The sequence below is a fragment of the Gymnogyps californianus genome, chromosome 8 (genome assembly GCF_018139145.2).
Source record: "Gymnogyps californianus isolate 813 chromosome 8, ASM1813914v2, whole genome shotgun sequence".
In the NCBI taxonomy this organism is placed as follows: Eukaryota; Metazoa; Chordata; class Aves; order Accipitriformes; family Cathartidae; genus Gymnogyps; species Gymnogyps californianus.
Window position 1 is genome coordinate 4,341,215 of NC_059478.1, and position 27,942 is coordinate 4,369,156.

General features: G+C 37.2%; 1 protein-coding gene across 4 annotated transcripts in view; it reads left to right on the plus strand.

The window, feature by feature from the left end:
• Positions 1 to 27,942, plus strand: part of RABGAP1L (RAB GTPase activating protein 1 like) — a 257,343-nt gene that overhangs the window by 18,479 nt on the left and 210,922 nt on the right. For all 4 annotated transcript variants that reach the window (XM_050901438.1, XM_050901437.1, XM_050901439.1 and 1 more), the window contains exons 2-11: positions 3,244 to 3,411; positions 4,678 to 4,864; positions 6,701 to 6,911; positions 8,915 to 9,089; positions 9,868 to 10,028; positions 10,868 to 10,978; positions 15,667 to 15,733; positions 17,701 to 17,803; positions 19,461 to 19,627; positions 24,553 to 24,697. In XM_050901438.1, coding sequence (XP_050757395.1) covers positions 3,277 to 3,411; positions 4,678 to 4,864; positions 6,701 to 6,911; positions 8,915 to 9,089; positions 9,868 to 10,028; positions 10,868 to 10,978; positions 15,667 to 15,733; positions 17,701 to 17,803; positions 19,461 to 19,627; positions 24,553 to 24,697 — 1,462 coding nt within the window. In that variant the 5' untranslated portion in view covers positions 3,244 to 3,276. The remainder of the gene's footprint in view (positions 1 to 3,243; positions 3,412 to 4,677; positions 4,865 to 6,700; positions 6,912 to 8,914; positions 9,090 to 9,867; positions 10,029 to 10,867; positions 10,979 to 15,666; positions 15,734 to 17,700; positions 17,804 to 19,460; positions 19,628 to 24,552; positions 24,698 to 27,942) is intronic.

Sequence of the window (27,942 nt, forward strand, 5' to 3'; positions counted from 1 at the left end):
TCTTTCAGATTAAAATTTAGGAAGCAGGAATTCTCTTAAGCTGCCTTTATCCACATAGTGCAAGAACAAATATTTTGTACATCAGTATGCTTCTCTAGTTGCATAATCATAATTTTCTTTGGCTTTACAAATGTTACATTTTCCCTGGTTTTATTATTAAAATATTGCTACAAAAAACTTCCTAGTTCACAGCGTGCCTGTCAGTTCTTACTTTGCTGCAGAAAGAAGAACTGGTGATACGCTAATGTTAGCGGCTTGCATTTGTCTTTTGATAATTAATACAGTAGACCCATCTTATATTGGAGTTCCTGTGTTATTCTCCCATAAGTAAGCACAAAAAATAAACTTAGACTAAACCACAAAAGATTGCCAAAATAGCATATCTTGTGATCCCTCCTTTCTGCAAATGTGCTAGAAGTAGTGGTGAGACTTCCTCTTTGTCATCTTCAGTAAGTCCAGCAATAGTAGGTATGGGGTGGGAGGGGGAGAGGCTTCTGGTAGACTGGACCTTTGCTCCTGATGTGACTGACAGTCATCCTTTGCTGTTTTCTCTGATGGTGGTGTAACTGCAGAGCTAATGATTACTCAGGATATGCTGTATTTGGGGAGCATAATTTTTATGTCCTTTCATTGCCTTCAAAGAGTTCTGTAGTAGTGGACCTTCACTTTTATATTGAGGATTTACTTTGAAATTAATATTGAGCTAGACTTGCTGTTCATTGCAAATAATACACAAGCTCTTCAGCAACATTTTTACAACATGACATTTGTTAAAAAATACATGGATTTAATAAACTGTTTATAACATACTTAAAATCTTGTGTATTAAAGCTTTGTCTTTCTTTTGCCAGAAAGATCTTTAAAGCAAAGATGCTTTAAAAAAACTGAAACAAAACTTATTCCAGTGGTGAATCCATTACCTAGGCTTGGGTGGAACTCAGATTACATCATCTGTCTGAAAAATATTCATGCTTGTGAGTTCACGCTTAGTTTGGAGATATGTAAGACAACAGAGCGTGCTAAACTGCTAATCCAAATTTGTAATCGTTCTCTGAATATTATAGCTGTTGTTTAGTGGCTTTTTTATAATGTGAATCTTCTAACAAGTTTTTATGCTATACAAGTCAGTTATCTGAAGAACTTGAGTTCTTAAGTTATTCTGGGATTTCTACATATAATACCTTCACTGGGTGGATGGGTAAAAGTGTGGTTAGGTGTTGTGATTTAACCCCAGCTGGCAATTAAGCACCCCGCAGCTGCTTGCTCGCTCCGTCCCACCCCCGCAGTGGGATGGGGGAGAGAATCGGGGGGTGGGGGGGGGGAAGTAGAACTCGTGGGTTGAGATAAAGACAGTTGAATAGGACAGAAAAGGAAGGGATAATAATAATAATAGAATATACAAAACAAGTGATGCACAATACAATTGCTCACCACCTGCTGTCTGATGCCCAGCCAGTCCCTGAGCCGCAGTGCCCCGTGGCCAACTCCCCCCAGTTTGTATACTGGGCATGACATAATATGGTATGGAACACCCCTTGGGCTCTTTTGGGTCAGCTGTACTGGCTGTGTCCCCTCCCAGCTTCTTGTGTACTCCCAGCTTCCACTGGCAGGGCAGTATGAAAAGCTGAAAAGTCCTTGACTTAGTATAAACTCTGCTTAGCAACAACTAAAACATCGGTGTATTACCAACATTATTCTCATCCTAGATCCAAAACACAGCACTATACCAGCCACTAAGAAGAAAATTAACTTTATTCCACCTGAAACCAGGACACTAGGTTAGGGAGAGGAAAAATCTTTTTGTAGAGTTGCATGTATGGTTACGACAAACCAAGTCTTTGAAAGAGCAAAAGCATGTTGACTGTAGTTTCAAAAGTGATACGAAATATTTTTGTATTGAAAGTAGGCTAGTTCCCACACTTATTTTTTGGTCTGAAGTTGCTGAACTGCCTCTTGTGGCTAGCATGTTAAGTAATGCCTGTTCAGAATGGTGGAGAACATGCATGTCTTTTTTTCAGTGCTGTTTTTGTGGTTCCCTGTAGTTAGACCTAAATTGGCATTCTTGATCACTTGGTGTTTCAGAACTGTAGCTGAGAAGCAAGCGTGACAATAGCAGTTTGATTCCCCCTGTGCTGTATGTGACTCTTCTGAGCTCTGAGTCTTAAGCACAATAAATCCCAGCACTCAGCCAGAGTAGTATTTTTCAGGAAACTGAAATGGAAATAGACCATATCTGGAAGTGCATGCTATTGATAAAGTCTATCTGAAAATATATTTTCTCTTTTTTAACACAGAAAATATAAAAACATAGATCCATTTAAAATATAAAAAGTCTAATATACAGTGTTCTTCATTCTAGCTCTTCATTCCCTAAGGAATCAGGGAAGACATTCTGAATTAACATAGGTGATACTGTCTTTATTTGGTGGATACCTACAGTAGCTGTCCTCATTCTGAAGTGCTAGGAATAGTTTTGGTTCTGTATTTTTATATGAAATTGTAATGTATAGGCTGACCATTATTTTGCCCTTTTTTTTTGTTTGTTTCTAGGTTTATTTTTTGCTGTGCAGACAAGGGAAAACTTGTTCTTGGTTTCCATAGTATTTATAGTTTTGTTGGTTGTTTTTTTTTTTAAGTGGCGTGGTTAATTTTAACTCTGTTGCACGTGGTTTCAGAGAAATTTGCTGAGAAGGATGTGATTGTGGTTTAGTATCACCTTTGACGACTTCACCTGCAGATATAAAGAATAATAAAAACAACTCTAACATAATCGATTGCTAAATATGTTTTCGTGTAGAGAGCATACACTTTGATATGCAGCTTTTGGAGAATTAGTGTTCAGGTAATCTGTATCTTCACACAACCTGTGTGACCCTCTGGGTAAGAAATATACCTGTATGAGGGAGAACAAAGGGCAGGAACTAGGGAGGTAGAGGGAGCAGACTCTGGAAGATTAAAACCAGTGGAAGCTTCAAGGTGAACTTCCTCATGTGTTACCTCTACACATAGATAACAGCCACTGCTGTTAAATCACAGGATTTTTAAACACACACCCTAAAAATCATACTTGCTATTTAAAAAAAGATTCCTTATACCAATGAAATCAGAGTTTGAGGAATGTAGTATAATACATTCATGTAACTGTAAGTATTATATTATTCCACGATAACTTCATATTACACCTATTGACATGTTGTTTACAGCTTCAAAACTAATTATTTAATATTTTTCCTTCTTTGTTAGGTTCTTGTGGCAGGAGGAGAATACTGATCTGAGATGGAAGTCAAAACATCATTTAGCAAAGCCAGTAGGATTCCTGAAACTGTATCCACATTAATTAATGAAGACTTTGTCCTGGTTCATCAGCAATCTGAGGACACCTCTGGAAAAGATGAAAAACCTCAGCTAAAGGTTTACTGTTACTTTATTTTAAATGTGTAGTAAGATTTGTATTGATCAAAACATTGCAACTTCTTTTGAATATTTAATTAAAGATACTTGTGTGTGCTTGAGGAGACTCTTAGACTGTAATTTTTGTCCTTGCTTAGTACCAGTGAAATTAACAGCTCAGATTAAGCAAATCTGTCCAAAAGTGGCAGTCCAGTTTTTCTTTTAATAACTTCTTTGGGGGTCAGCTTTGTTAGTATACTGTGGATTTATACATTAGTAAAGGACTAAAAAGTTCTTTTCCAAGAATGAGCTTCAGATTAAAACTTGGGAAATATTCTTTATTTTTAGGGATCAGCGACTCTGAATGTTGTAATCTTAAAAGCGTGTAATTAGGCTGCATAGGAATAGACCGTAGAGGGTCTTGGGTTTTAGTTTTTAATTTAGTTTTCCTGCTTAGTGCTACTTTAGGCATGACTAAGACCTTTTCTAAAAGCTTTCTACCTCTAAATAGCAGAATATTTTAGCATTTGGGTGACAGCTGATTGGTTAATTACAAGTTTCCCCACTTGAGTTGCAGTAGCTGATTTACTGGTTTTGGTCCGCTTGGAACAATAGGAATTTGTTCCCCTTGAAATGACAGTAAGTACTTAGTCTGTCTTTGCATAACTGTTTGGTAGTTATTTACAGCCGATGGTTTCTGTCTGTATTAAACACTAGCTGCTGCTTTAGTAATTACGTCTGGAAAGAGGCAGGTGAACTGGAGGTAGAATCCATGATGCAACTTCCTTATTGGCCATGGGGTTTTTTTGGCCTGAAAAGCTAGTACTTGTGAAAGGCTGTATTTTTTTTTTCTAGGGAATGTGTCTTGCCATTTTCTTGCCATTTCCTTAGACTTGCACCCCTCCGATGTGTGGGACAGTTGGTGAAACAACTGAAATGGATTGGATATGACTAAGAAAGTAAAATTTTCTTTAAGATTAATCTGTAACAAAGTCTGTTGATCTTTATTCTGAATGTTGGATCTAAACACGCAAACCTGTTATTTTAAGAGAGGTCTGTAGTTTTTAGATGGATGGTTGTTGGATTAGCAGTGAGAATATGTGCATTATATGTAACGGGATGGGACATTGGATTATATTTGATTTAAGTTTGTTGATTCTTAGTGTGTTACCTTGTTTAGCAAAGTTTCGTAACTTTTGCAATGAGTAAGACTATATGTTTGAAAAAGAATAGGGAAAGTAAAACTACAAGTAGCTTTAAAAAAATGTCATCTCCTTCTGCTTACAGGTATTTTCAAATGGAGATGATCAGCTGGAGAAGGCAATGGAAGAGATACTGAGGGATTCTGAAAAAGACCAGAACAATTTCACTGCTCCCCGAGAAGGTTCCAGTGATGCAAGCAGCCAGGCAGATGGGTCAGCAGGTCAAACGAATCAGCCATCTTTGCACCTTGTTTTAGACCCTTCTACTACAGGTATTGCTAAAGTGCTTTCCCCCTCAATCATGTATGGCAGTTTTTTTCTTTATGCAGTTTCAAGTTAACCTTAAAATGAATATAAAGCTTTCTGGAGCTTCATTCCAAAACTATACTGGAGAATACCCTGCGGCCTCCTCTCCTTTTCTGATTAGTTGAGGATTATAGACAGGAATAGATTATCATCAGATTGATACCCTGTGCTGCTCTCTTTTGGTCAAGATAATTTTTCATTTTGTCTCCAGCCCTAGATGACTTAAGACTAAGTATCGTGTAACTTGCTGAATAGACTATAGTTGAGGTAGAGGTGCTACTGATGGAGTATGAGAAGTTTCAGGGCAGTGTTCATTTACAGTACTACCTGCAAATGAAATACACCCTGAGCAAACTGGTAAACTTTTCAGCTCTGGTTCTATCACCAGGTATCAGTAAAGACAGCTTTAGATTTGATATTTGCTAGGAATGATTGTGGTACTTTTCTGGTATTTGAAGTTTTGGTGAAAAAGGGAGGACTGAAAGCTTTGTATGTAAACTATATTGTATTTATTTTATGTAAAATATATTATAGCTTTTTTTTATATATATATATATATATATAAGGAATACAAGGCTGTGGCCATCTCTGTGGGCCTTGAGTTAGAATTCTTTTTCCCTCAGTAGTATGCAGAGCGCTTCTGTGGCATTGTGTCAGATAATTCCCATAGCATCTGTTTGGGAAGTAAAAAAAAAAAAAAAAAAGTTTTTGTGGTAGAATTAGATAGACAGTTTATGCATAATGGAAACACCCTTCTCTTAATTACATGTATGCTGTATTTTTGAGAAACTTACCTTACTGGCTCCCTGTTTGGTGTGCTTCAAACAGAACACAACCCGTAGCATGACTGAACAAAGAAATACTTGTAGATACATTCTCCCCCCATAGGAATAATGCAATTTTGCAACCTTTATGATTTAAGTATTATGGAAATATTAGCTATAGTAATAAGAAATAGAAATAATAGGGCAGATTGCTTAGAGGGGTTTGGAATGCCCGTCTTTGGAGATACCAAAACTCAGCTGGACAGGGCCCTGAGTAACCTGATTCAGTTTTGAAACTAGCCCTAATCTAACCTGATCTGTCCTTGAGCAAGAGTTAAAGCTAGATGACCTCTAGAGGTCTTTTCCAACCTGGATTACTCTGATTCCGTACTTAACGAATTTTTCTTCCACCTCTCCTCTCATTTCGTAAATGTCAAAATGCCTTAAGCCCACCAGAGAACAACAATAACAGCAAAACTCCTGAAAGCTCCCTCAAGATCACCCGTGACCATAGTAGTGTGATAGTGGAAAAAGAACGCTTCTCTTCTGCTGAGTAGAGGAACAAACAGATATCCTTTTTCTTTTCTCCAGCTCCCTGATGGTTTCATGCAGTTAATATAGCTGTCCCAGGAATGTGAACCACATGTAATAATTCTACACAAGCTGCAAAGACATAGGACAGAAGAGCATTAGAGGCATCTTTATGCAAAATGATGAGTAGGAATTAGAAGGAGGTATAAGCAAACTAAAGAAAATAATATCTGGGGAATGGAGCTTAAAGAAAAATGGTGTTCTAGCACTGCTAAAAAGAATCCAAAGGCAATTTGTCCCTGTACGATACTTGGAAACATGCATTAGAATGGAACAGACTTAACATTAGTATTAAGCTGCCAAATGGATTTCTTACTATTGGAGCTGGACTTTTGAATCCCATGTCCATTCTCAGGAAAAGGGGGAGATTTTGCGATGGAACTCATTCAGAAAACAATGTGTAAAAATAAAAGCAAATGGTTAAAGAAGTGGTTTCTTCATTTTCAGAAATCTCTGCACCAAGGCCATCTTCTCCCAGTGAACCCCTGGAAGAGGACAGCGTATTGTTTAACAAACTGACTTATTTAGGTTCCACAAAGGTGTCTGCCCCTCGAAATGAACCGGAAGCTCTACATGCCATGGCAACCATGAAATCCTCAAGTCAAGCCCCTTCACCTGTAACACTTTATGTTCCAAACATTCCAGAAGGCTCTGTAAGGTAACATACAAATGTTTCTTTTGTTACTTGCACAGACACATAAAAGGTGGCTTCTGACTTTGTTACTCGCACAGGGAAGTAGAATTGCTGGATTTGTGCCTAAAGTTCTTGCTGAAGACAGTTATTTTTGAGAAATTCCTCTGAAGCAACAAAATGCATGCTCAAATTTAATATGCAGTACATAGTTGGTGGTAGCGGTTGCTATACAGTGTCAACAAAAGCATATCTTTTTACCTGCATCTCTGTTCAAATATTATAATAAGAGATACACTGGAAAGGGAGAGCTGATAACTCCTGTTTTCTCCCAACCTCCCTAGTCTGTAATCACCTCCAAGGTAAATATGTTGAGACAGCAGTAGTCCTGCTGGCCTTGGGTTAGCTGATGAAGTTTCAGTTTTAGACCCTTCCATATATGTTGAGGACTTGAGATGCTAGTCTCTATTTCCAGACATTGCTATGCTAAAGCCAAGTCTCACCTGTGTCTGCCTCATGATGCATATGCTGATAGTCTCTAGATACTAGAAAACATTTACTTGCCCCATGTGAGAAGGGTCTTTTAATTAGTGATGAGAGAGTCAAGGGTTCTTAATCAGGGTGCACTAAAGGCGCACCAAAGGCGCACCTGTAGCAGTCTTGCATCCAGAAGTAGGGAGCGTCTCAATATTCAAGATTTTTATTTTTATTTTTAAACTCTGATACCAAAGTATCTGAAGGACATGGTTAGATTTCCTTCCTTTCCTGTGCTCCGCCTATGTATTGATTATCGTCTTGCGCAGAAAGACAGAAGGACCTTCAAGCACATAGATTATTTTCCTCCGTTTTGCTCTTTGAACCCAATTTAAGATTTCGTTTGGCGTTATGACAATATTTCATTTGAATTGGGAAATTACACTGCATACTTTTATGATGGGAACTATCACGTAGACACGAGATGTTAGATGTGCTGTACCTATTTTCATAGCCATTGTAGCCATTCAAGAAGGTTGTTTTGCAAGTGAAACTGCAGGTTCCTTTGATCTTTAATTGCAGAGGACATCATTAAGTGAAGGACTGCTTAACAATCTGCACAGAACTGTAAAGGTGAATCCATGTGTGACATAATACACTCCATGAAAGTTCAAGTGACACCAGTGTCATCTTCGAGGAGTGTTTCCATTCCTGGTATCTGAACACTTGTCATGTGGGATTCCGTTTAATGTGTCCCACCAATATTACAGTATGCTGAATCCTCTCTGGGCTTTTCTTGCATTTAGAAGATTAGTCCTTTATTTTTGTTGTTACAGACTTGGGATTCTGTTCCAGGTAACTAATGTTTATTCACCCTTGATGTGAATGTGCATATGGACAAGTAGCGAAAAGACAGAGGAGAACTCTGTAGCTCTAACTATTATTCTTTAAAGCTCACTGTCTAGTAGTCCGTTCTGAGACCACCATCCCTGTTGTCTTCTTGAAAGTTTCTGAAATATTCTTTGGGTTCTGAGTTTGAGAGGAATTTAAAGTTTTGTATGAGCCCTTAGATCTGTGATTAGTGTTCACCTGAACACGGCAACAAGCATTTGCTAAGCTACATAGTCCTGTAGATTCTGAATAATAATGTTTTCTTAAACAGAGATTTAAATTCTGTTATAATGTTGGATTTTCTTTGATCTTTGTATGCAAATCGCATTTTCACAGTTGCTGTGGTTTCTACATTTCTGCTCTTGTGTTGTTCACAAACAATTGCAGAGCAGTGATGGTCATTGTTATTGCATGGTATAGAGGTACTGTATTTGTCTATGTTATGGAGTATAAAAGAAATTAAGCCAATGTTACAACCAGAAACATTTACATCTTAAATTTGGAAAGTCTGGCACTTCTGTTCCTACTGCCCATCTTGTGTACTTGAAATTAGTCGTAATTACAGTTTAGATATTTGTTTACCTAATTGCAGAAAAGCCTTTTAGGTAGGCCTGTTTGTTTTACTGACCTTTTTCTTTGATCTTCCCTGTTCCTTTCCTTGACAGAATAATAGATCAATCAAGCAATGTGGAGATAGCCTCTTTTCCAATCTATAAGGTGTTGTTTTGTGTGCGTGGACAAAATGGGACTTCAGAGAGTGACTGTTTTGCATTTACTGAAAGCAGCTGTGGAACAGAAGAGTTCCAGATTCATGTTTTCTCCTGTGAGATTAAAGAGGCAGTAAGTATTAAATGTTGTACAGTGACTGGTAAAAAGGATACAAGCGGTATTTTAAGAAGTTATTCCAGATGTGGAAATGGTATATAGTGCCTTGAAAAATATGTTAACACATATATAATGAGTTTCACAGAATGTGCAGCTAGTCATACATGAATATTAATATAATTTAATTTTTTTCTTTTAGTATTGCAATAAAATTCCACAGTGCAATGTAATGGGAAGATCTAGAAAGCCTAAGTTTAAGACAAGTATTCTGTTTTTCAGGCCTCATTTGGGGAGGTTTCAGACTAAAGTTGGAGTGTAGACCTCATGAGTTACAAAGAATCGTTTTACAGTACTCTGCCCTAGATATTTTAGGAAGAACTACGTGATAGTTTGAGAGAAAAGGATTTTCTAGGGTGGAAAAACAGGTTGAAAAAGAAGAAATCTCCTTGGTTTTTGACATCTGCAAGAGCAAGCTTTGTGTTGTTAAATATACAACCTGAAAAGTACATTATTCAGGTCCTCTAATGAGTTGCATTCCTAATCTTGTAATATATATTAACTTACTGAGCATTACATGAGCAGTGAATGTGACAGGAATGGAAATAGGAGATGTCGTTACTGAATTTGCTTGGTTATTAAACACCCGATCTGAATGTTTTGTGTTATATGAGGCATGCTTTGTGTTCAGTATAAGAGGCAAGTGACAGTAATTTTATGACCTTCAAAACCACATCACAGTACCCCATTAAAAATACTCTTTGATGAAACTATTAATTCTTTTGCTTTTCTGCAGGTCAGCCGAATTTTATATAGCTTCTCAACCGCATTCAAACGTTCTTCCAAACAAGCATCTGATCACGTTAAGGACTTTGTTCTTCCTACTCCAGATAGTGATGTGTACACTTTCAGTGTCTCCTTAGAAGTCAAAGAAGATGATGGAAAAGGAAATTTTAGGTAATCTGAATGGAAAGGGATAAGTAGAAATCTCTTTGAAAAAAGCATATAGCTACTTGCAGAATGCACAGCTACTATGTTGCAGTAAAATTGATATGGCCTCTTTTCATAAGTAGACTTGTTATAAAAAGGAAGCTGTTGCTTTGCTTTTACAATTTTCTTCTCTGTATACTTTCTGTAAAAAGATTAAAAATCAGGATACCTTTTTCAAGTTAGTTTCTTCTAAATATGTGATTTCTGGTAGGGATGCTCAAGGTAGGCCTGTGTAAATGGAAAAGATAGTAGGAAGTCTGTCAAAAACTTTAGTCAAACCAATTTGCTTGAGTAAATACAGTCTAGTGTCTTTTTTTTTTTTGAGATTTCTTTTTTTTAAAAAAAAGCTAATGAATTCCAAATTTATTGAAGATTTAGAAAGTGTAAACTTCTAAGCATTACAGGGGACAGGGGGGCAAAGTATTCTTTGCCTAACAGTGAATTACAAGATTTTTTGGACTGGAAGAGAGAGTTAATAATAAGAATTAATTCTGTGAAAATGTCCTATTTATTTTTTGCTTCATAGCCAGTATATAGCATATTTTCTATAATTTTAAACCCCCAAATACCCCAAGCATTTTTGGTTACATTTGCCTGATAAATCCCCCAGACAGTTAGCATACTAAGTGTGAGCCTATAGTCTGTTTTTCTTCAGTGCTGGTTTATTAACTTGTGAATAAAGGAAGAGGAGGTCTCTCAAATGAGTTGAGCCATTAACAGTTTAAGTGGGCTGCTACTTTCTTTTGTGTGTTTAACGGTAATGTTCTATACCTGTGCTAAAGAAACTTATTTCTTTATTCTTTTAGCCCTGTGCCAAAGGATAGAGAGAAATTATATTTCAAGCTTAAACAGGGAATTGAGAAGAAAGTGGTGATCACAGTTCAGCAACTCTCGAACAAAGAACTGGCCATTGAAAGGTAAGATTCTTATGAAAATAATGCAGGTTAAGTTTTTGAGAGAACGGTATTTAATGTACTTTTCCCTGGCTTTGCAAGTTATGTGACAGAAAAAAATACAACAACACAGAAAGTATTATTGCACAATATAATTAATTTGTAGGTGTGCAGTTCAGTTTTAAGTTTCTTTTGAAGTATTTGTGTGATTTTTAGGTGAAAACAAGAAACATAGCCTGTAATATTCTAATATTCTTGGGTTTTTTGCCTTTTAATTGTCTTTTTGAATGTGGTGTTAGGATACTTATGACATTCAAATGCTTTTGATTTTGCTTTCTGTTGTTTTTAAGTAGTGCAAAACCATGCATTTATTGTAATCCTGCATTACCAGCATCTCACTGTTTAGTAAAAGTAACCAAGTTAGGTTGTCTGAGCTATGTTAAACCTTGGAGCATATTAATCTGTTAGATCAATGTACTGGAACACCACAAGTTTGGACTCAACCTGCTGGTTAGAAGAAGCAATGTTTTGGTGGAGTCTTCAAGATGAGTAGGATTCCTTTGTAGTTTTGTTATAATATGATTCTAATGTTTATCTTCAAGTGATGGGAATAGCTCCGGAATGGTTGATAACTCACGTTGTATTTCCTGGAAATTACATGAGGGGGATCCCTTTTGGACAGTATAATCTGACCTTTTGTGCAAAGCATTTGCACAAGAAGTGGACCATGCATGTGAAGAATAACCGTTAGTTAATGTGTTCACTAACAGTAGACTCTTGTTACTACAGCAGTAGTAGGTATTGTATTAATTTAAATTAGGAAATGCCTTCTCAATAGCTCAATTTTTAAAAATAGCAAACGCCACCAGATGGCAATCTTATCAAAAGAGTAATAATAGGAGAATTCAATTTTAGTGAAAAGGGCATTCAAGATAACAGGAGAATCAAGGAAAAAATGCCATAACCCTCCCAAAACCTAAGACTGATCTCTTGACTTGCTTTCAAGCTCTTATTTCAAAAATGAAACTAAAATTTTAGACAAAGAATAGACAGCAGAATTTTTTATCATCATTCTTTTGTGTTGTAAAATTGTGCTTTTGCTACTCATTGGCTTTAAAAAAAAAATCCTATTTTCAATGTATTTTTAACTTAAATAATTTTGGCTTCAGGATTCAGTTAATGAGTGATAAACTCTTCTAAGCATTTCTGAATAGCATTTGATGATTGTTCTTTTTCCCCCAAAAGTAAAGCTACCTTCCCTAGAAATTAGCTTTTATTTTGATGTTGTTTAGGATATTCAATTAGGATGTTATTTTTATCACCACAAGCTTTGCTGATAAAAAGTTATTTAATTGACATGACATACACAGGCTTGTAAGTCATTTTATGTACTTATCCTGCATAATATTAAAATTCAAAACCGGTATAAAAGATCAGTTGAGGTTACATCAGACAGTAATGTCTTCTACATCAGACAGAGCTTCTAAGCAATTTAGTGTGTCTTCAGAAGTATTTCTAAGTGGAAAGTGTAATGTGAAAAAATGTTGTTGCTAAAGAAATTTGCTCTCTGGTCTAAAGAGTTCAAGAATCTTTCTTCATGGTCTCAGAAGAGTAAACCTGGTATCACCCAGAGAAACTTGCCACCTCCTGGTGTTCAGATAGGGCCTATGGCTGGGTTAGGTTGATAGAGTAGGTTACTCTCTGTTGAGTTACTTTGGCCCTTCCTACCTTTGTGGCCTCTTTGGCCTGTGTTTTGCCTGTTTTTATCTAGGTCAAAGCAGGTAAAGAAATGATGTTCATTCCTGTCTCCCAGGTTTGAGTCATGTATGGCACTGTATAAGTTCAGTCCCACAATGTGGGATATCAAGTCTCGTTTACAGGATTCAAGAAGGAAATTCTGGTTAATGATCGGGGGGCTTTAAGAAAGTTGTTCTGAAGAGTGAAATAGCCTTTCATTCTGAGAAATGAGGGGATTGACTCTGTTCTCAATACAGTGGTGTTTAAATATAGTATGCTACCAGTCATACAGGAGAGTTAAGACCAAGTTATGTAGGTATAGCTTAGGTTAAAGTCTAAACTGATGTCCTTAGAACTGATGTACAGAATATTGGTTGGTTGCTCGTTAGTGCTGGAAACTCTTAAAGATCATGTTATGATGTTAACTTAATACCATCAGCCTTATCCGTGGGTAGCGTTTGTATTTATATAAATGGAAATATATATTAGTGAAGAATAATTTCAGTTCTTTTTTTGCAAGTCTAGAAGCTAGTTGAATTTAAACAGAGTAGTGCACCTGCATATAGCCACTTGGTAGCCAGCTGTAAGTGCAGAAAACCCAACATGTCAGAAGCGGCAAGACTGAGGTCCATGGTCCATGCAGGTCATTTTGAATCCTGGGTGTGTGGTTCAGCCTCCTTAAATCAGAGGCTGAATGTGTGGACAACTGTTGGCATAAAATCTAGCTCCTCTGTAAGTGAGGGTCCTGAATTAATTTTGCTCTTTGAGCTTAGCGTGAAGAGAAGCCCTGACTCTACTAGTAGCAGGATGCTGCAAGTCATCATAAGTATCTGCTTCCGTGGGAGGCAGGGGTTACTTGTTCCTGACTCCCACTCTTTTGGAAGCATACTTCCCCAAAATTTTGGCTGGCACACATCAGAACTTGTGTACATCTGAGGGATGCACAGCAAGAGCTAGGAACTGTGAGCTGTTATCTTTGAAAAGCACAGGTATTTTGCTTGCCTCTGAATCTTACCCTTACAGTTTTCTTTAGCAGATATACCAGAAGCTAGTGACCCCTCTACTATTATAAATTATAGCCCTCAGAGCTGTTTCTACCCCAGGAACAAAAAGTTGTAAGTCAGTCTGCTGTAACGTTCTGCCTGGTCTAGTCTCACAGAGAAGCCTGCTTGTGTGGTTAAATATAAGTCCTAGCATCCTAGCTACCTTGGTTGCTTTACATGACACTGCATTATGCTATATAGATAAATCAAAATTGTTGTCTACTGTTTTATTTACCAGTTTGATTTTTAAGATTCTAGTAGCGAAAGAATATGGAGAAGGAAAAATACAATTGTGGATGTAAGTTACTGTTTAAGTGTAATGAGGTGGAAAATTAAAATCATATACCCAAACGTAATAGGGGCAACCTTACTAGATGGTGTAGTAATTGCATATCTTAAGACTTTTACAGTTAATAGCATTATTGAAATTATAGTTGCTATTATATCTCTGTTCATGATACAGTGTGCTTGCCTGAAAGCTGTGGAACTATTCTGTCTTCATTGTTAACCTATGAACGTTCAAATAATCTCTTACAATTTATGTTTGCTGAAAAAACTAAATTTTCATTTAGATAAGTGGGTTGCCCAGATGACAGAACTGCTTTTGTTCAGACTTAGAGAAGGTGGGAAAGGGGGGCTCTTCCTGGTGCATCCAAATACCTGGTGGATGGGTATGGAGGAGATGGAGCCAGACTCTTCTGGGAGGTGCAGAGTGGTAGGATTAGAGTCAATAGACACAAGTTACTTCACTGGAAATCCCTCTGTTGAATTAGGCCAGTTGTTGTCAACACAGAGGGAGTTGAGCATTGGAACAGGTTGCCAAAAGAGATCATTCATTCTCTGTTCTCACACAGATGCTCAGAACTTGACTTGACAAAGCCCTGGGCAACCCAATTCAAGTTGGTCCTCTTTTGAGTAGAGGTTTGGGTCAGATTGCTTGTAGAGATCGCTTCCATTTTATGTTGTTCTGAGAGTCAGTGATAAAAAGTGGTATGTCTGATTATTAGAGAAATGAGCTGTACAGAAGAAAAATTCTCAAAGCAAAACTCTCTGAAATACGACCCCAATTTTCCATAACATTTTATGATGCAATTGCTTTCAAGTTTGGGTTTTTTTTCTCATTTGAGATCTAACATTTTTAAAAGTCTGTGCAAAACGGCTTGCAACTTGTGTTACAAATGCGTAATTCTGTGTGGTATTTTTTTATTCACAATGGAGTATGTTCAAAGGAGAGAAAGATGATTTGCAGAAACTTCAGACCTGGATTTGTGCCTTCAATATTCAGAAAGTTCAAAAGTCTGAATGTTTTGAGAAAGTTTTTTATTTTTTTACTCTTAAAAATATCAAGAACATTTTCTCGTTAAATGATTGGATCGCAATTCTGGCATTCAAGACCCTGTATAATACAGAAATTCAATTTTAAAACAGAATGAAAGTCTAAAAATTGAGCAAATTGGTTTTTTTTAAGGGCCCATGATGCTACATGGTGTTTTACACCAGTGACATTATGGGTGATGGAATGGGTGAATCTGTAACTTTTTGTATGATTGTATGAAAACAATTTTTAAAATGGACTGGAGAGAGAGTGAATTTCTTCTTGTCAATCTCCATCACTAATGTATAGAAATTGTTGATATCTTTAAACTCAATATTCTAAGTTGTCTTTAAGAATAATTGATAGTTCACAGGTCAGACACTAATTTCAGTCATCTTCATTCTGGAAAATGATTTCATTGTCATTTCTATAATACATATTGTGATGTTTCCTGAGCGTTGCCATAACACTAAGAAAAAATTGCTAAGAAAGATTTTCTTTAAATTAGAAGCAGTAGGTGGCTTTGCCATTATGTTCAAGAAAATACTCTTGTATTTTGAAAAACTAATATCTGTCTTTTTTTTTTTTTTTTTTTTCTTTTTTAATAAACTTCACAGATGCTTTGGGATGCTACTAAGTCCTGGACGAAATGTGAGGAACAGTGACATGCATTTACTAGACATGGTAATACTTAGCTCTAATAACCTGTTTAGTAAGATAGAGATTATTTTAAAAAACAAACAAAACCCAACAAAACAAACCTCTCATCTGTTCGGTTGGTTTTTGTTTCTTAAATCCTGGGGTTTATATCTTCAAACTAGAAACAAACTTGTTACGTACAATGGACAAAACATTTCAATTAATGTCAAAACCTGTGGCATCTGTTTTTTGTTCAATTGGTGAAGCACTGATTAGGTCAGCTGACAGCTGGTTGTTACAAATAACTAAGCTTTCTGTATTGGGTTAAGCATGTTGCCTAAAAATTTAGAGCAAATAATTGTTTTTATATTTGGGCATCAGAGAAGTGGTCTTATTTTTCCAAGGCACTGAAAACTTTGCCTTTATTTGCTTCATTTGAATTTAATTTCTTGCTCAGAGTTTGAAGTATTCACTTGTCTTCTACCATCTTCATTTCTTATGAGTTGCTTCTAAGAGAACTACAAAATAATATGATACTTTCTGTGATAATATCAATTTCCTTTCACGCTGTGGATAAGAATACAACCGTTTTCAAGTCAAGAAGTGCTTGGGTTAAACCAATCAGACATTTTGTGACTATACAGTTATCCCAGTTTTGCCTAGTCCATTTCTTTACTCATGTTGATGATTCTAGCTATCAGTATTTAGTTCTCTTGTCAGACTCTTTTATTTGCCTGTTTGTATCTACTAGCTCATTTTTTCTGGTTTTATTTGCTGAAATTAGTTCCGATTTTCCATTTTTATTATTTGATTAGAAAATTGAATAAATTATAGTGAGTTATGGAGCGTAATGAATTGACTTCTATAAATCTATATAACACCTTTTTACTGTATGGACTGTATGTTTGAATTCCTGTCTTTAGTCCACCTATAATTCTGTTTACATTTACATTCCAAGTACATTTAACTGCTGGATGTAATGGCTTATTAGTTCATTTCTTGGCTATAGCATATACATATAAACTGGTGTTCTCCTTTCAACCCCCTTTCTCCCTATTTATATCTGGAGAACTCGGTCACTCTTATTGCTCTACCACAAATTGGATTGCAGAGTAGGAATGTCAGTCTCCTTTCATCTATAAAGAGGCTACCATTACAGGCCTGTTGGATCCATAGGAACTGTCCCAGAAGACTTCAGGAAGCATGTACTTGCCTCATACTCGCAATAGCTCATATGTGCAGGTCACGTACTCTGATTATTCCTAGCAGGTCTATAAGAAATATTTGTAGAAGTAACAAATGTGTAGCATAAGATTATTTTAACCAGATATAGAGGCATTGCTGGTAGTATTAACTTTATCATATGTGGCTGTTTTGACTTTATTTGCATGTTGTCCTGAAATTTGGCTCTTTAAATCTCAATTTCCTATGGACTGGAATTCCAGTCCGTTGGCATACTTACAAATGTAAGTCCATGCCTGAGCAACTCAGGGAAAAATCTGGCAGAGGTATAATTATGGATTGGGAAAAATCAGGCTGACCTTTGGGTTGGAGTTGTTAAGGTCTTACTCTGTTAAGTTGTTTGTTGTTGGTTTGGGTTCCCCCCCCCCCCCCCCCCCGGATCATTTCTGTGTATACTGTGGGGCTAGTTTAATTTTGTTCAGTCTCTTGTAACTCATCCTCTCCTAACAGCTATCTCAGCTGCTCAGAAAGCAGAGTGGCAGACATCCCACCACGCTTTCATGCTTATAATAAGCATTAAAAAAATATGTTGACAAAGTATCGTCTTCAGTTTCTTATATAATGTTTCTCCTCTTCTCGTGTTCCTTCTTTCTCTCCCATTTCCATATAACCTTTCTCAATCCATTATTTCATATTCTTTCTTTAGATTGTGTTTTCTAGAGCGAACACAATCTTACTCTGAAGTTCCTAGACTATTTCCCCTCCCCGTGCTCAATCTCTTTGATCTCAAACCATGACTCTAATAGAATCCTGTATGTGTTTATTTTTAGGAATCCATGGGAAAGAGTTCTGATGGGAAGGCTTATGTAATTACTGGAATGTGGAATCCTAATGCACCCATGTTTCTAGTACTTAATGAGGAAACTCCTAAAGGTAATTTAATCTCATTTGTAAATTTGCTTTACCTGACATGGGTTTGGTGTGTGTATTTTCTCCTGGAATCATGGTGCATGTGTCTGAGTACATATACCATTATGTTCCAAGAGTCCGTGGCTAGGAACTTTTCTGTATAAACATATGCAACATAGAAATGTGAATAATTGTTCATAGAGCTGTGTGTTGCTGATTTGGAGACGTTAAATTAGTGTTATGTGCCTGTTCCCTGGTTATCGGGACTTCTTGGTCCTAAGCATGCAAAAGTTGTTTTCCACCTTCTGTACTCAGCAAAGCAATATAAATAGTAGGCATTGCTATTCTCTTTCTTTTAGTTTTGAGGTGAGTTGATTACAAACAGCATTACATCCCCTTCATCTTTGGCCAGCTGGAAGCGGTGCACTGAAGTGCCTGATTATGTAGCACAGTTTCTTATTGCTAGAATTTATGTTCTCTGATGTGATGTAAAAGGTTTGAATGTGAATCTGGAGTTTGTTTCCTATCCCAAGGCAGAGCTCCCGTCAGTTGCTTAAAGGCATGTCCAAGTATATACAGCCAGTGTCAGTGTTCTTGCTGATGGATTTTCAAACCACATTATTTCTAGTAGCATGTAGGCAAAACTCTTGCTGTGCAGCTTGACACAGTTTCCGTTTTATGATATGACTTTGTGCGTGTGTGGTGTAGTTTGGTTTTGTGGTGTGGGTTTTTTTTTGGGTGTGGGATTTTTTTTTTTTTTTTTTTTTTTTTAAATTCCCACTTGCCTCTTTGGTCTGATAAGACAAGGGAACCTAGGGCTCTGTAGTGTCTGATTCTAAGTATTATTTTAAAAATCTGTGCTTCCTGCAAGAAAGATATCAGTTGTGATGCAACGTGATGGTTCCTGCCTCTCTCTGTGATTAATGTTTCCAGAAGCAGCAAACCTTTTCTTGCACTGTAAACCTGCAAGATACACTTGGACTATTTCAGTCTCATCCTCTTGTCAGTTGATCCTGCATTCTCCTCTACTTGAAAAAGTTGGAGTTATGCTTCAGTATCAGGAAGATGGAGCTATTAGAGATTAAGATTACTGATCCATGCTTTGCTTTAAAAATATGTTTTGCTGCTATGAAGGACTGTCCGACCCAGAGAGTGGGACAGGGAGGGGTAGAATGTTTTGAGTCCTTTTCACTGACAGAGTATGAGCACGGACATAAAAAATGATCTGAAGTGTTTCTTAGCGTTATGAGAGATTTAGGACAAACAATGCTGTAGGAGATCCTTGGCACTGATTTGCTATACATATGTACGTTCCTCAGCAGTAAGTTTGCACTTTAAAATGTGGCCTTATCCTGTGCATGTTCCTTTTGTCTGAGGGGGATCATCTATCTTAATACTGTGTCCTTTGCATGACGTTTTGCTCCTGTCTTTAAAACAAAGACATACTGTCTTTGTTTTAAAAAGTTATCAGTTACTTGGTACACTGTTTAATGCATACTCTCATTTTGTGCAGCAGGCATGTAGGGTATAGAACTCAGATAAACAAAATGGGTGCAATAGAATTGGTAATTATATAGAAAGGGTTTTCAATTTGAACAATAGTTTACTTCTGTCAGTTATTGCTTTGAGAAATTTGAGCATTGGCTAATTTTTCTGTATGTGACTCATTTTTGTGTTTTAGATAAGCGTGTATTCATGACTGTGGCAGTGGATATGGTTGTTACTGAAGTAGTAGAGCCAGTCCGGTTTTTGCTGGAGACTGTTGTGCGTGTGTATCCTGCCAATGAACGCTTCTGGTACTTCAGCAGAAAAACCTTCACAGAAACTTTTTATATGAAGCTAAAACAGGTAATGCATGTTTGTTTTTTAAAGAAAAGTTGATGCAGGGAGCATTTGTTTTGTCTGTCTTAATTTGGCCTTTATAAAAGTTAGCATGGCACCTGCACCTCAGTAGTTTGTTTCTTTTAACTATTTCTGAGATGCTTAAATGCATAATGGTTAAGTAGCATACATAAAATGTTCAATGCCTTTGTAAACTGAATTATAATGAGTCATAAGCCATTAAAGGCAAAGGAACCTAATGCAGAGGTTTAAAAGAGTTAGGCTATTACTATTGTTTTTTCAGAGTATCTGAGAAGGTAGATTTCTCCATGTTTTCAAAAAGAGAAGTTTGGAAAAAGATTATCTGGAAAAGTAAGTTCTACTGCATGGAGAAGTTGCCATGTTTTCACCCTCGTGGTTGCTGATGAGGGTATAAAATGAACTACGTTCTTGTCCTTCAGTGCCTCAGGGCTTTATGAAATGTGAGGCTAAGGGCATTATTGTTGCAATGATTTATTAAATTAGCATTGTTCGTGTGATTTCTTGCTGGTGATTGTAACCTTATGAAATGTTCAAATAGCAGTAAAGAAATAACCATTTTTAGCAAACTCTTTTCTCTGAAGTATTTCAGTTTGTCAGTCACTTGGAGCTTGGCTTTTCAGTCAAGTTGTACAAACGCTGCTCGATTCTACAGAGCAGGGGAAGTGGTTAAGATGAAGCTTAATGCATAGTTGTGTAGTCCCTCTACGTTGGCTTTCCCAGTCCTGTGCTTGTGTGATTAGTGTGCATTTATTTCTTCCTCAAGCACTGAGAGATGATATATCCATCCCATCTGGTAACGTTTGTTGAATAGTTTCTGTTGAGTAGAATGCTAAAGCCTCTTCCGGTTTTGGCATTGGGTGAGGTACCTAAAGTACGTACGTCTGCCCATTGTCATTGTAGGATGATGCACAACTGCATCCTCCTGCAGCAACTGTTGACCTGCTTTCTCCAAAGACTTATGTTGTGGTATTCAAAAAGTGAACAGCAGAGGCAAACTGTACCATTTGCATTGGAATAGTGGTCCATCTTTGACTAATGAAACCAAAGAGCAGTGATTTAATTTTACTGGGCCTAATGTGAATATTTGAGTTGTCATGTTCCTGTGGGGTACAGTAATAGGTCTGAAAAAACAAAACTGTTGTGGTTTAACCCCAGCCAGCAACTAAGCCCCACACAGCTGCTTGCTCACTCCCCCCAGTGGGATGGGGGAGAGAATTGGAAGGGTAAAAGTGAGAAAACTCGTGGGTTGAGAGAAAGACAGTTTAATAAGTAAAGCAAAAGCCGCGCACACAAGCAGAGCAAAACAAGGAATTCATTCACCACTTCCCATGGGCAGGCAGGTGTTCAGCCATCTCCAGGAAAGCAGGGCTCCGTCATGCGTAACGGTTACTTGGGAAGACGAACACCATCACTCTGAACGTCCCCCCCTTCCTTCTTCTTCCCCCAGCTTTATAGCTGAGCATGATGTCATATGGTATGGAATATCCCTTTGGTCAGTTGGGGTCAGCTGTCCCGGCTGTGTCCCCTCCCAGCTCCTTGTGCACCCCCAGCCTCCTCGCTGGTGGGGTGGGGTGAGGAGCAGAAAAGGCCTTGACTCTGTGTGAGCACTGCTTAGCAGTAATGAAAACATCCCTGCATTATCAACACTGTTTTCAACACCAATCCAAAACATAGCCCCATACCAGCTACTATGAAGAAAATTAACTCTATCCCAGCCAAAACCAGCACACAAGCTATGTTGATATTACATGGCAAAAGTGCCACTGTGTTTAACACTTAGTGAGTAAATAAATCTCATGCAATGCTGTTCCTGCATTTCTTCTAGAGATTAGCATAGCAACTTAGAATTTAAGAAAATCTGAGAAAATCAACTGTTATATGCAAATGTTGAGAATATCTACATTTTAAATTTAAAGAAAATACATTTGAAAATATTACATTCTCAGCTGTTTGATACTTAGCTATAATTAGTTAAGCTTTCCTTTTAAATCACTTACAACTGTACCATTTTTAATTGAGTAACATGGATGCTTTCTTTTTTTCTTTCTCACCCCTTATAATGTGACAAACATACATGTGCCTCCTCTCCCTGAAGAAACACTTGCATTTCTTCCTGCTGTAAAATTCTGAGGAGCTGTTCTGCAGATTTGTGGGAAAGGAATGCTTTTAATCTTTGTAATCTTTCTACAAGGTTAGGTCCTGATTATGGATGTCAGGATCTCTCTGGGTGACCTGTAGCAAGTCTTTATTTAGCCAATTATCAGTTGGACAGTTTGTACTGCAATAGCTGTTCCTGACGATACCTCTGAAAGACACCGTACCTAGGGGCACTTACTCCTTGGAAAATAACTTTGCAGATGGCATTGGGATCAGCCATTGTGAACTTTTTGGGAAAGCAGCTGAGCATAAGTAGATTCTAGGGAAGGTAACAGTGGATTAATATCAAAAGCCTCAGCTCCAAAGATACATGGCTTCTCTGTGCAGGACAATGAATCCTGTGGTATAATTTCCTGCTGATGTAAAATCATGACAATAATGCTATCGGTCATTGTGCAAATGTAGCATGTTTGACCGTGGGTGAGAAATTCATGCATGCAGTCTGCCCAGTTCTAAGTTCTAGCATGCAGAGCCCTTGGCAGGAAACTTTAGACTTGGCCTGTCTCAGCAAGGTGCCCATTCCAGTAAGGAAGCATCCATTACTGATGTTCCAAAAGGAAGCAAGCAATGAAACGGCATTTTCCTGTAAGGGGTAAATGGGACCTGTCTGTATTGGCAGAGACAAACGAGAACTCTTCTGAGGAAGGATTCAGATAGATTTAATAGTCTGAACCGAGATTGGTGAGGTGCAGTCAGATATGAGGAATGACATAAATGCAGGTTGCTGTGTGATTTAGGATTGTTTTATCTATCTATCTATCTCACTGTGTTACTTGTGCACATTTTCATCGTTAGAACATGATCCTTGTAAAGGTGGATTCCTGTAGATAGCAAATTTGTGCTTCAGAAAAAACAAATAACCAAATTATTTGCATTTTATAGAGATGGGTCTTGTAGTTAACCAGAACATGTGCAAGGAGCTGAAGACTTGTAATTCTTGTAACATACAACAAAATCCATAGTACCTCATGCCTTACTCCCTCAAAAATAAAAGCTATAGATAGCGATGGTTAATAATATTAGTGGCATCAATACTTGATTGATTTAACCAAGTACTTTGTAATTACTTTATAATGATGTTCTGTGAGAATAAAACAGGGATAATGGCTCTAATATCATCCTGCTAAATGTTACAAAATGCAGGGTATTTATGCGTACACCCCAAAGTTCATTAAGCTGACTTCATGAGAAGTTCAGTCAGCAAAACTAGCTGATAATTGGAGCCACAGCTTCCAGGGAGTATCAGCTTTAAAGGAAGCAGATCTGAATGATTAATCTAAAATACAATAGGAAAGTTTTCTCAGTATAAAATCATTTCTATTGTGTCAGGCCAAGCACTCCCTATTTAAGCTACCCATCTGAATAATTTCACCAGCTTGTTGAAATTGCAAGTGCTGGTCAGCAGTTCATCTGTATCTCTAGCGAAGGTGTCACGGAATCTTCCACCTTTATCATAATTTTGTTTTTTAAACAAATTGAATATTCTCTAGCTGAAATTGTGTTCTTTTGCTTTTTCATGGTTAATTTGATGTTTTTAATATGTTCAAAAAATAACCTTATTTTAACTGATTAGGCAAGATGCATAAAGAACAAAATAGCACAACATTTTGGGTTGGTTCATTTAATAAAATCATTAGTTTGCAGTTTTATACAATTCTCTACAAATATATTAATCACTGCATGTCACTGAATAATAATTGTGTTCAGAACTGTAACTCAGAGGAGAAACTAATACTTCTTTTATTTTAAAACTTGCAACCTTGTGTCCAGTGCTTAAAGTATAGGTAACTAACTTCTTTTTCATGTGAAAGTCCATTGAATATGAAAGACTTCGATTAAACTCTGAACTTTTCCAGCTTGAAGTAAAAAAAAAAACAAACAACTTCCCCCCGCCCCCCAACCTTTGAGGTGGTTTGCCTTGAAAGTTATCAAATTCCTAAAGAGACAGATTTGGAAGAAAAACTGCTTTTACAGAACAAAATGATTCCACTGAAAATATTGTGACCTGAAATATATATGGTTACAGATACCACACGCAAATTTCCAAGTTAATTTAACTGTTAGAGTGACAGATACTCATGATTTGTACACTTGCACACACTCACATATATAAAAGTAAGAAATAAATAAAACTTAGGCTACAAACACAAATTTTATAGCTAGGTACAGCCAATACCTTTCCCCATTGAAAGGATTATGTTAAAAATTATACTCACATAAAATACTACAAGGAGCTCTTCACAATTTATGGCTTTCAAAAAGCATGAGGTTTTGTTTGTTCTTTAGTCTTGTCTTTAGCTACTAAAAACTCTTACCATTAAATTCCGCACCCCCACCCCCCCGCCATTTGATTCCTGTTTCTGTGATGCCAGTTACTCCAATATTTTTCCTGTTTGTTCTCTCCTCTTTTCTTTTGCTGTGGTTTCTCTTTGACCTCATCTCGGTATAGCTATTTAAATTGGAAAGCTTTTTTTATCATTGCTCTGAACAATACTTAAAGTGGTTGTTAAGAGGCAGCTTTGGAAATAATGTAGTTTTATTTATATTTTTTACCTATAAAACTTAGAGAAACAGAGCTGTCAATTACTGCCAGTCTACGTGTGCCACTGCAGAGAAATCTGAGGGAGTCATGCCTAAACTATTGTTTAGCCTTGGTAGATTTGTTTGTATGTGTTTGGGTTTGGTTTTGGCATACTATTAGAACGGTATTTATCAACAGTGGGGACCTAATATATACACATATTTTGTTTTAGTCTGAAGGAAAAAGCCACACAAGTGGTGGGGATGCAATTTATGAAGTTGTCAGTCTACAAAGAGAATCTGCAAGAGAGGAAGAATTGGTCAGCCCAACAAGTGGAGGAGGGCCTATGTCATCCCAGGAGGATGAGGCAGAAGAAGGTAAGAATAAATGAGCACTTATAGTTCCCATAGATAGTACTATTATATTTGTGCTGTTAATTTACTCATTTAGTTCTTCCTATTTGTGTCTATTAGAAATAAAACTGCTTTGGACAAAAAGATCACACATAGTTTTCTATGAGCAGCAGTTCTTTAGTAATGGCATTTTTACCAGCCCATTATTTGGAGTTCTTCTAGTAGCAGCAGCAGACAATGCATGTCCATTTTTGTGTGTGCTTCAAAATGTGTTACTGATGCACTGGTGCTCTGCTAACAAGATAGAAAACCTTTTCTAGAGGGGTTTTCTTCTGATCAGAAGCCATTTGCCTTGAATGTGCTGCTAAAGGACAGCATTGAAATGGCCTTTGAAATGGCTGGCTTTAAATGCCTGTGTGTAAAGAAAAACAAAAAAAAATTCCCAGACTGACTCATACGGGGAATTCCCCCACCCGCAAACTGCTTAGCACGTGACTCGTTTTCCCTCATTTATAACTAGGGTGTATTAAAATATCTCCTGGTTCAGTTGGGGATCATGTTGGGGATAGCTGCTGTTCGTGGACCCAGTGTATTTGCCTACTCCTCCCAAAGCTAACAGTACCTCAATGTCTTTCCCACTGCTGTTTTTTTTGTTTGTTTTTCTTTTGTTTTTTTGAAGGCCCTTGGCCTACTGTCGTCTCTTTGTACTCTACTCTGAGGGTTAGCCCGTAGCATTCAGAATAGGCTTTCTGTGTCCCATTTTTGATCTGGATATCTGACCTACCAGAACTCGTGATAGTTTTGCAATGTTATTCTTCAGATTTCTGGCACTGTTCTGTCAATACTATAATAAGTCTCACTTACTACAGTGGAAAAATTCCTTCTTCATTTGTACTTATAGGTAAGTAGTTGGATATTAGTTTATGCAATACGAATCAGAACCCTGTGATTAACACAGTCAAGAGCAGACAGGTATGGTTACATGGTTGCTCTCTTCCAGTTACAAACAAAAAACCCCACTTATCCCAGGTGACACCAGGCTTACAAAACCCACAGCCAAGTGCTCTTCCGTGAATTGAAAACCTTCTTCTGATTCCTGGGAGGGGGCGGGATGGGCATTGACTATCACTGTTATTCCCTCCTTTGTATCAAGCACCACTTCTGAATAGTAAAAATACTATTTTCTCTAAAGGAGCTTTTATATTTAATTGGTATTTGGGATTACTTTACTGTTCGTAGCAAGAATTATTTCAGATTTGACCTTTGGGTCTTGTGGTTCAGTGTAGCATAGTTCAGCATCTGTGGGTGTTCTTTTCCTTGCTGGATGTTTGAGTTGTATAGTCTGAATGTTTTCTGGAGCTTGTTTGATAGGATAGGGTTTACGTAATTAATACTTTTTTTTTATATTGCTTCTTACTGGGAAGAGTAAAGCACTGTTCCAGAATTTGATGAATGTAGCACAATTAGTAATGATATGGATATTGTCCTCGTGGTACTATTATAGAATGGCTTTATTTTATTATAGAGTAAAAGTATTCCCCTGGGATATGAACCTAAGTTTAACTTTGGTTTAGCTGCCTAATGCTAGTTTCCATATTTTATATGTAGATTACTTCCTAAGAGAAGACATTAAAAATATCATGATGTGACTCTGTTCTCATGGAAACTGCATTTAGAGTTATCTGCCTAGAAGTTATCTATCCGAGTGGATATGCAGGTTAAATGAGTCATTTGCAGTTGTTCTAAATAAATCTCTTCATTCTTTTTCTTTCTTTTTCTTTTCAGGGTACTAATTATGATGATGGAAAAAAAAAAAAAACAAAACCCTTGAGTTTACAATGTCTTGTCTTAGCCTTGGAAGAAGGCTTTTTCTTTTCTTTAATGTTAAGGATGGTAGCTACCTGGCCATATAGGTTTTTTCCTGCTTGCAACCTGACTAGGGCAGGTGTGCGTTATAAGGACTTTACTATTTCATAGGCCAGAGGCTGGTGTTCCCATTACAGATATGGAGGATTGTTATCTGTTCTCTTTATTTTTTTTGCTATATCTTCATATATATGCTACATGCCTACAGAATATTACTTAATTTACTTCAGAAGCACTATACATTGCAGTTTCATTTGTATAAGAATGCATGCCTCATTTGCACCTTACCTGATTTCTGTGTACTCTGTGTGTGTGTGTGTGCATACACACAGCTCAGTGGGATGTCTTATGTCATGAGTATATGAATAAAGATGTTCATAAGAAAGAAGGCATTTTTTTCAATATTCTTGTTCTTTTTGTTTTAATGAAAGGCCAAACATGATTCCCGCCCCCCCAATAATGATTTGAAATAATTACTATACTAGTGTTAGATGTAGTCCCTTTCAAACATGCAGCAACTGCATATAGAAAATTGAGATCATATATTCTCTAAATAAGATTCTTAGCTTTTAATATTCTTTTCTCATTTTAGCTTTATTTTTCATCTGAACAGCAATATAAAAAAATTAAGATCTTTGCAAAGATTGTGCAATAGCTACTTAGAGATCTTTCAGATCAACCTCACTTTTTTTTTTTTAATTATTAATATTGTAATAGATATTTCTGGCAACCCAATCATCTAAGGTTCCTTGCTTTGGAGATAATAATTTTTAAAATATAATTAATATTAATGATTTCTTGTCAAAACCTAGAATGTAAAGTACAGTCCTTGATAAGAAGTTTTCTGTTAAATTCAGAATATAATTTTAAAAGCTTAAAATATTGTCATGGTTTAACCCCAGTCAGCAACTGAGCACCACGCAGCCGTTTCCCCCTCCCCCCTCCCAGTGGGGTGAGGAGGAGGAAAGGAAAGAAAAAAAGTAAAACTCGTGGGTTGAGATAAGAACAGTTTAATAACTAAAGTAAAATATAATACTAACAATAGTAATAATGAAATATAATAATAATAGTAATGAAAAGGAATATAACAAAAAAAGGGGGGGGGGGGGGGGGGGGGGGGGGAAACAGTGATGCACAATGCAATTGCTCACCACCCGCTGACCGATGCCCAGTTAGTTCCCGAGCCGCGATCTCTGCCTCCCGGCCAGCTCCCCCCAGTTTATATACTGGGCATGACGTTCCATGGTATGGAATACCCCTTTGGCTAGTTCGGGTCAGCTGCCCCAGCCATGCTCCCTCCCAGCTTCTTGCACCCCTGCTTGCTGGCAGAGCATGGGAAACTGAAAAGTCCTTGGCTTAAGATAAGCGCTACTTGGCAACAACTAAAACATCAGTGTGTTACC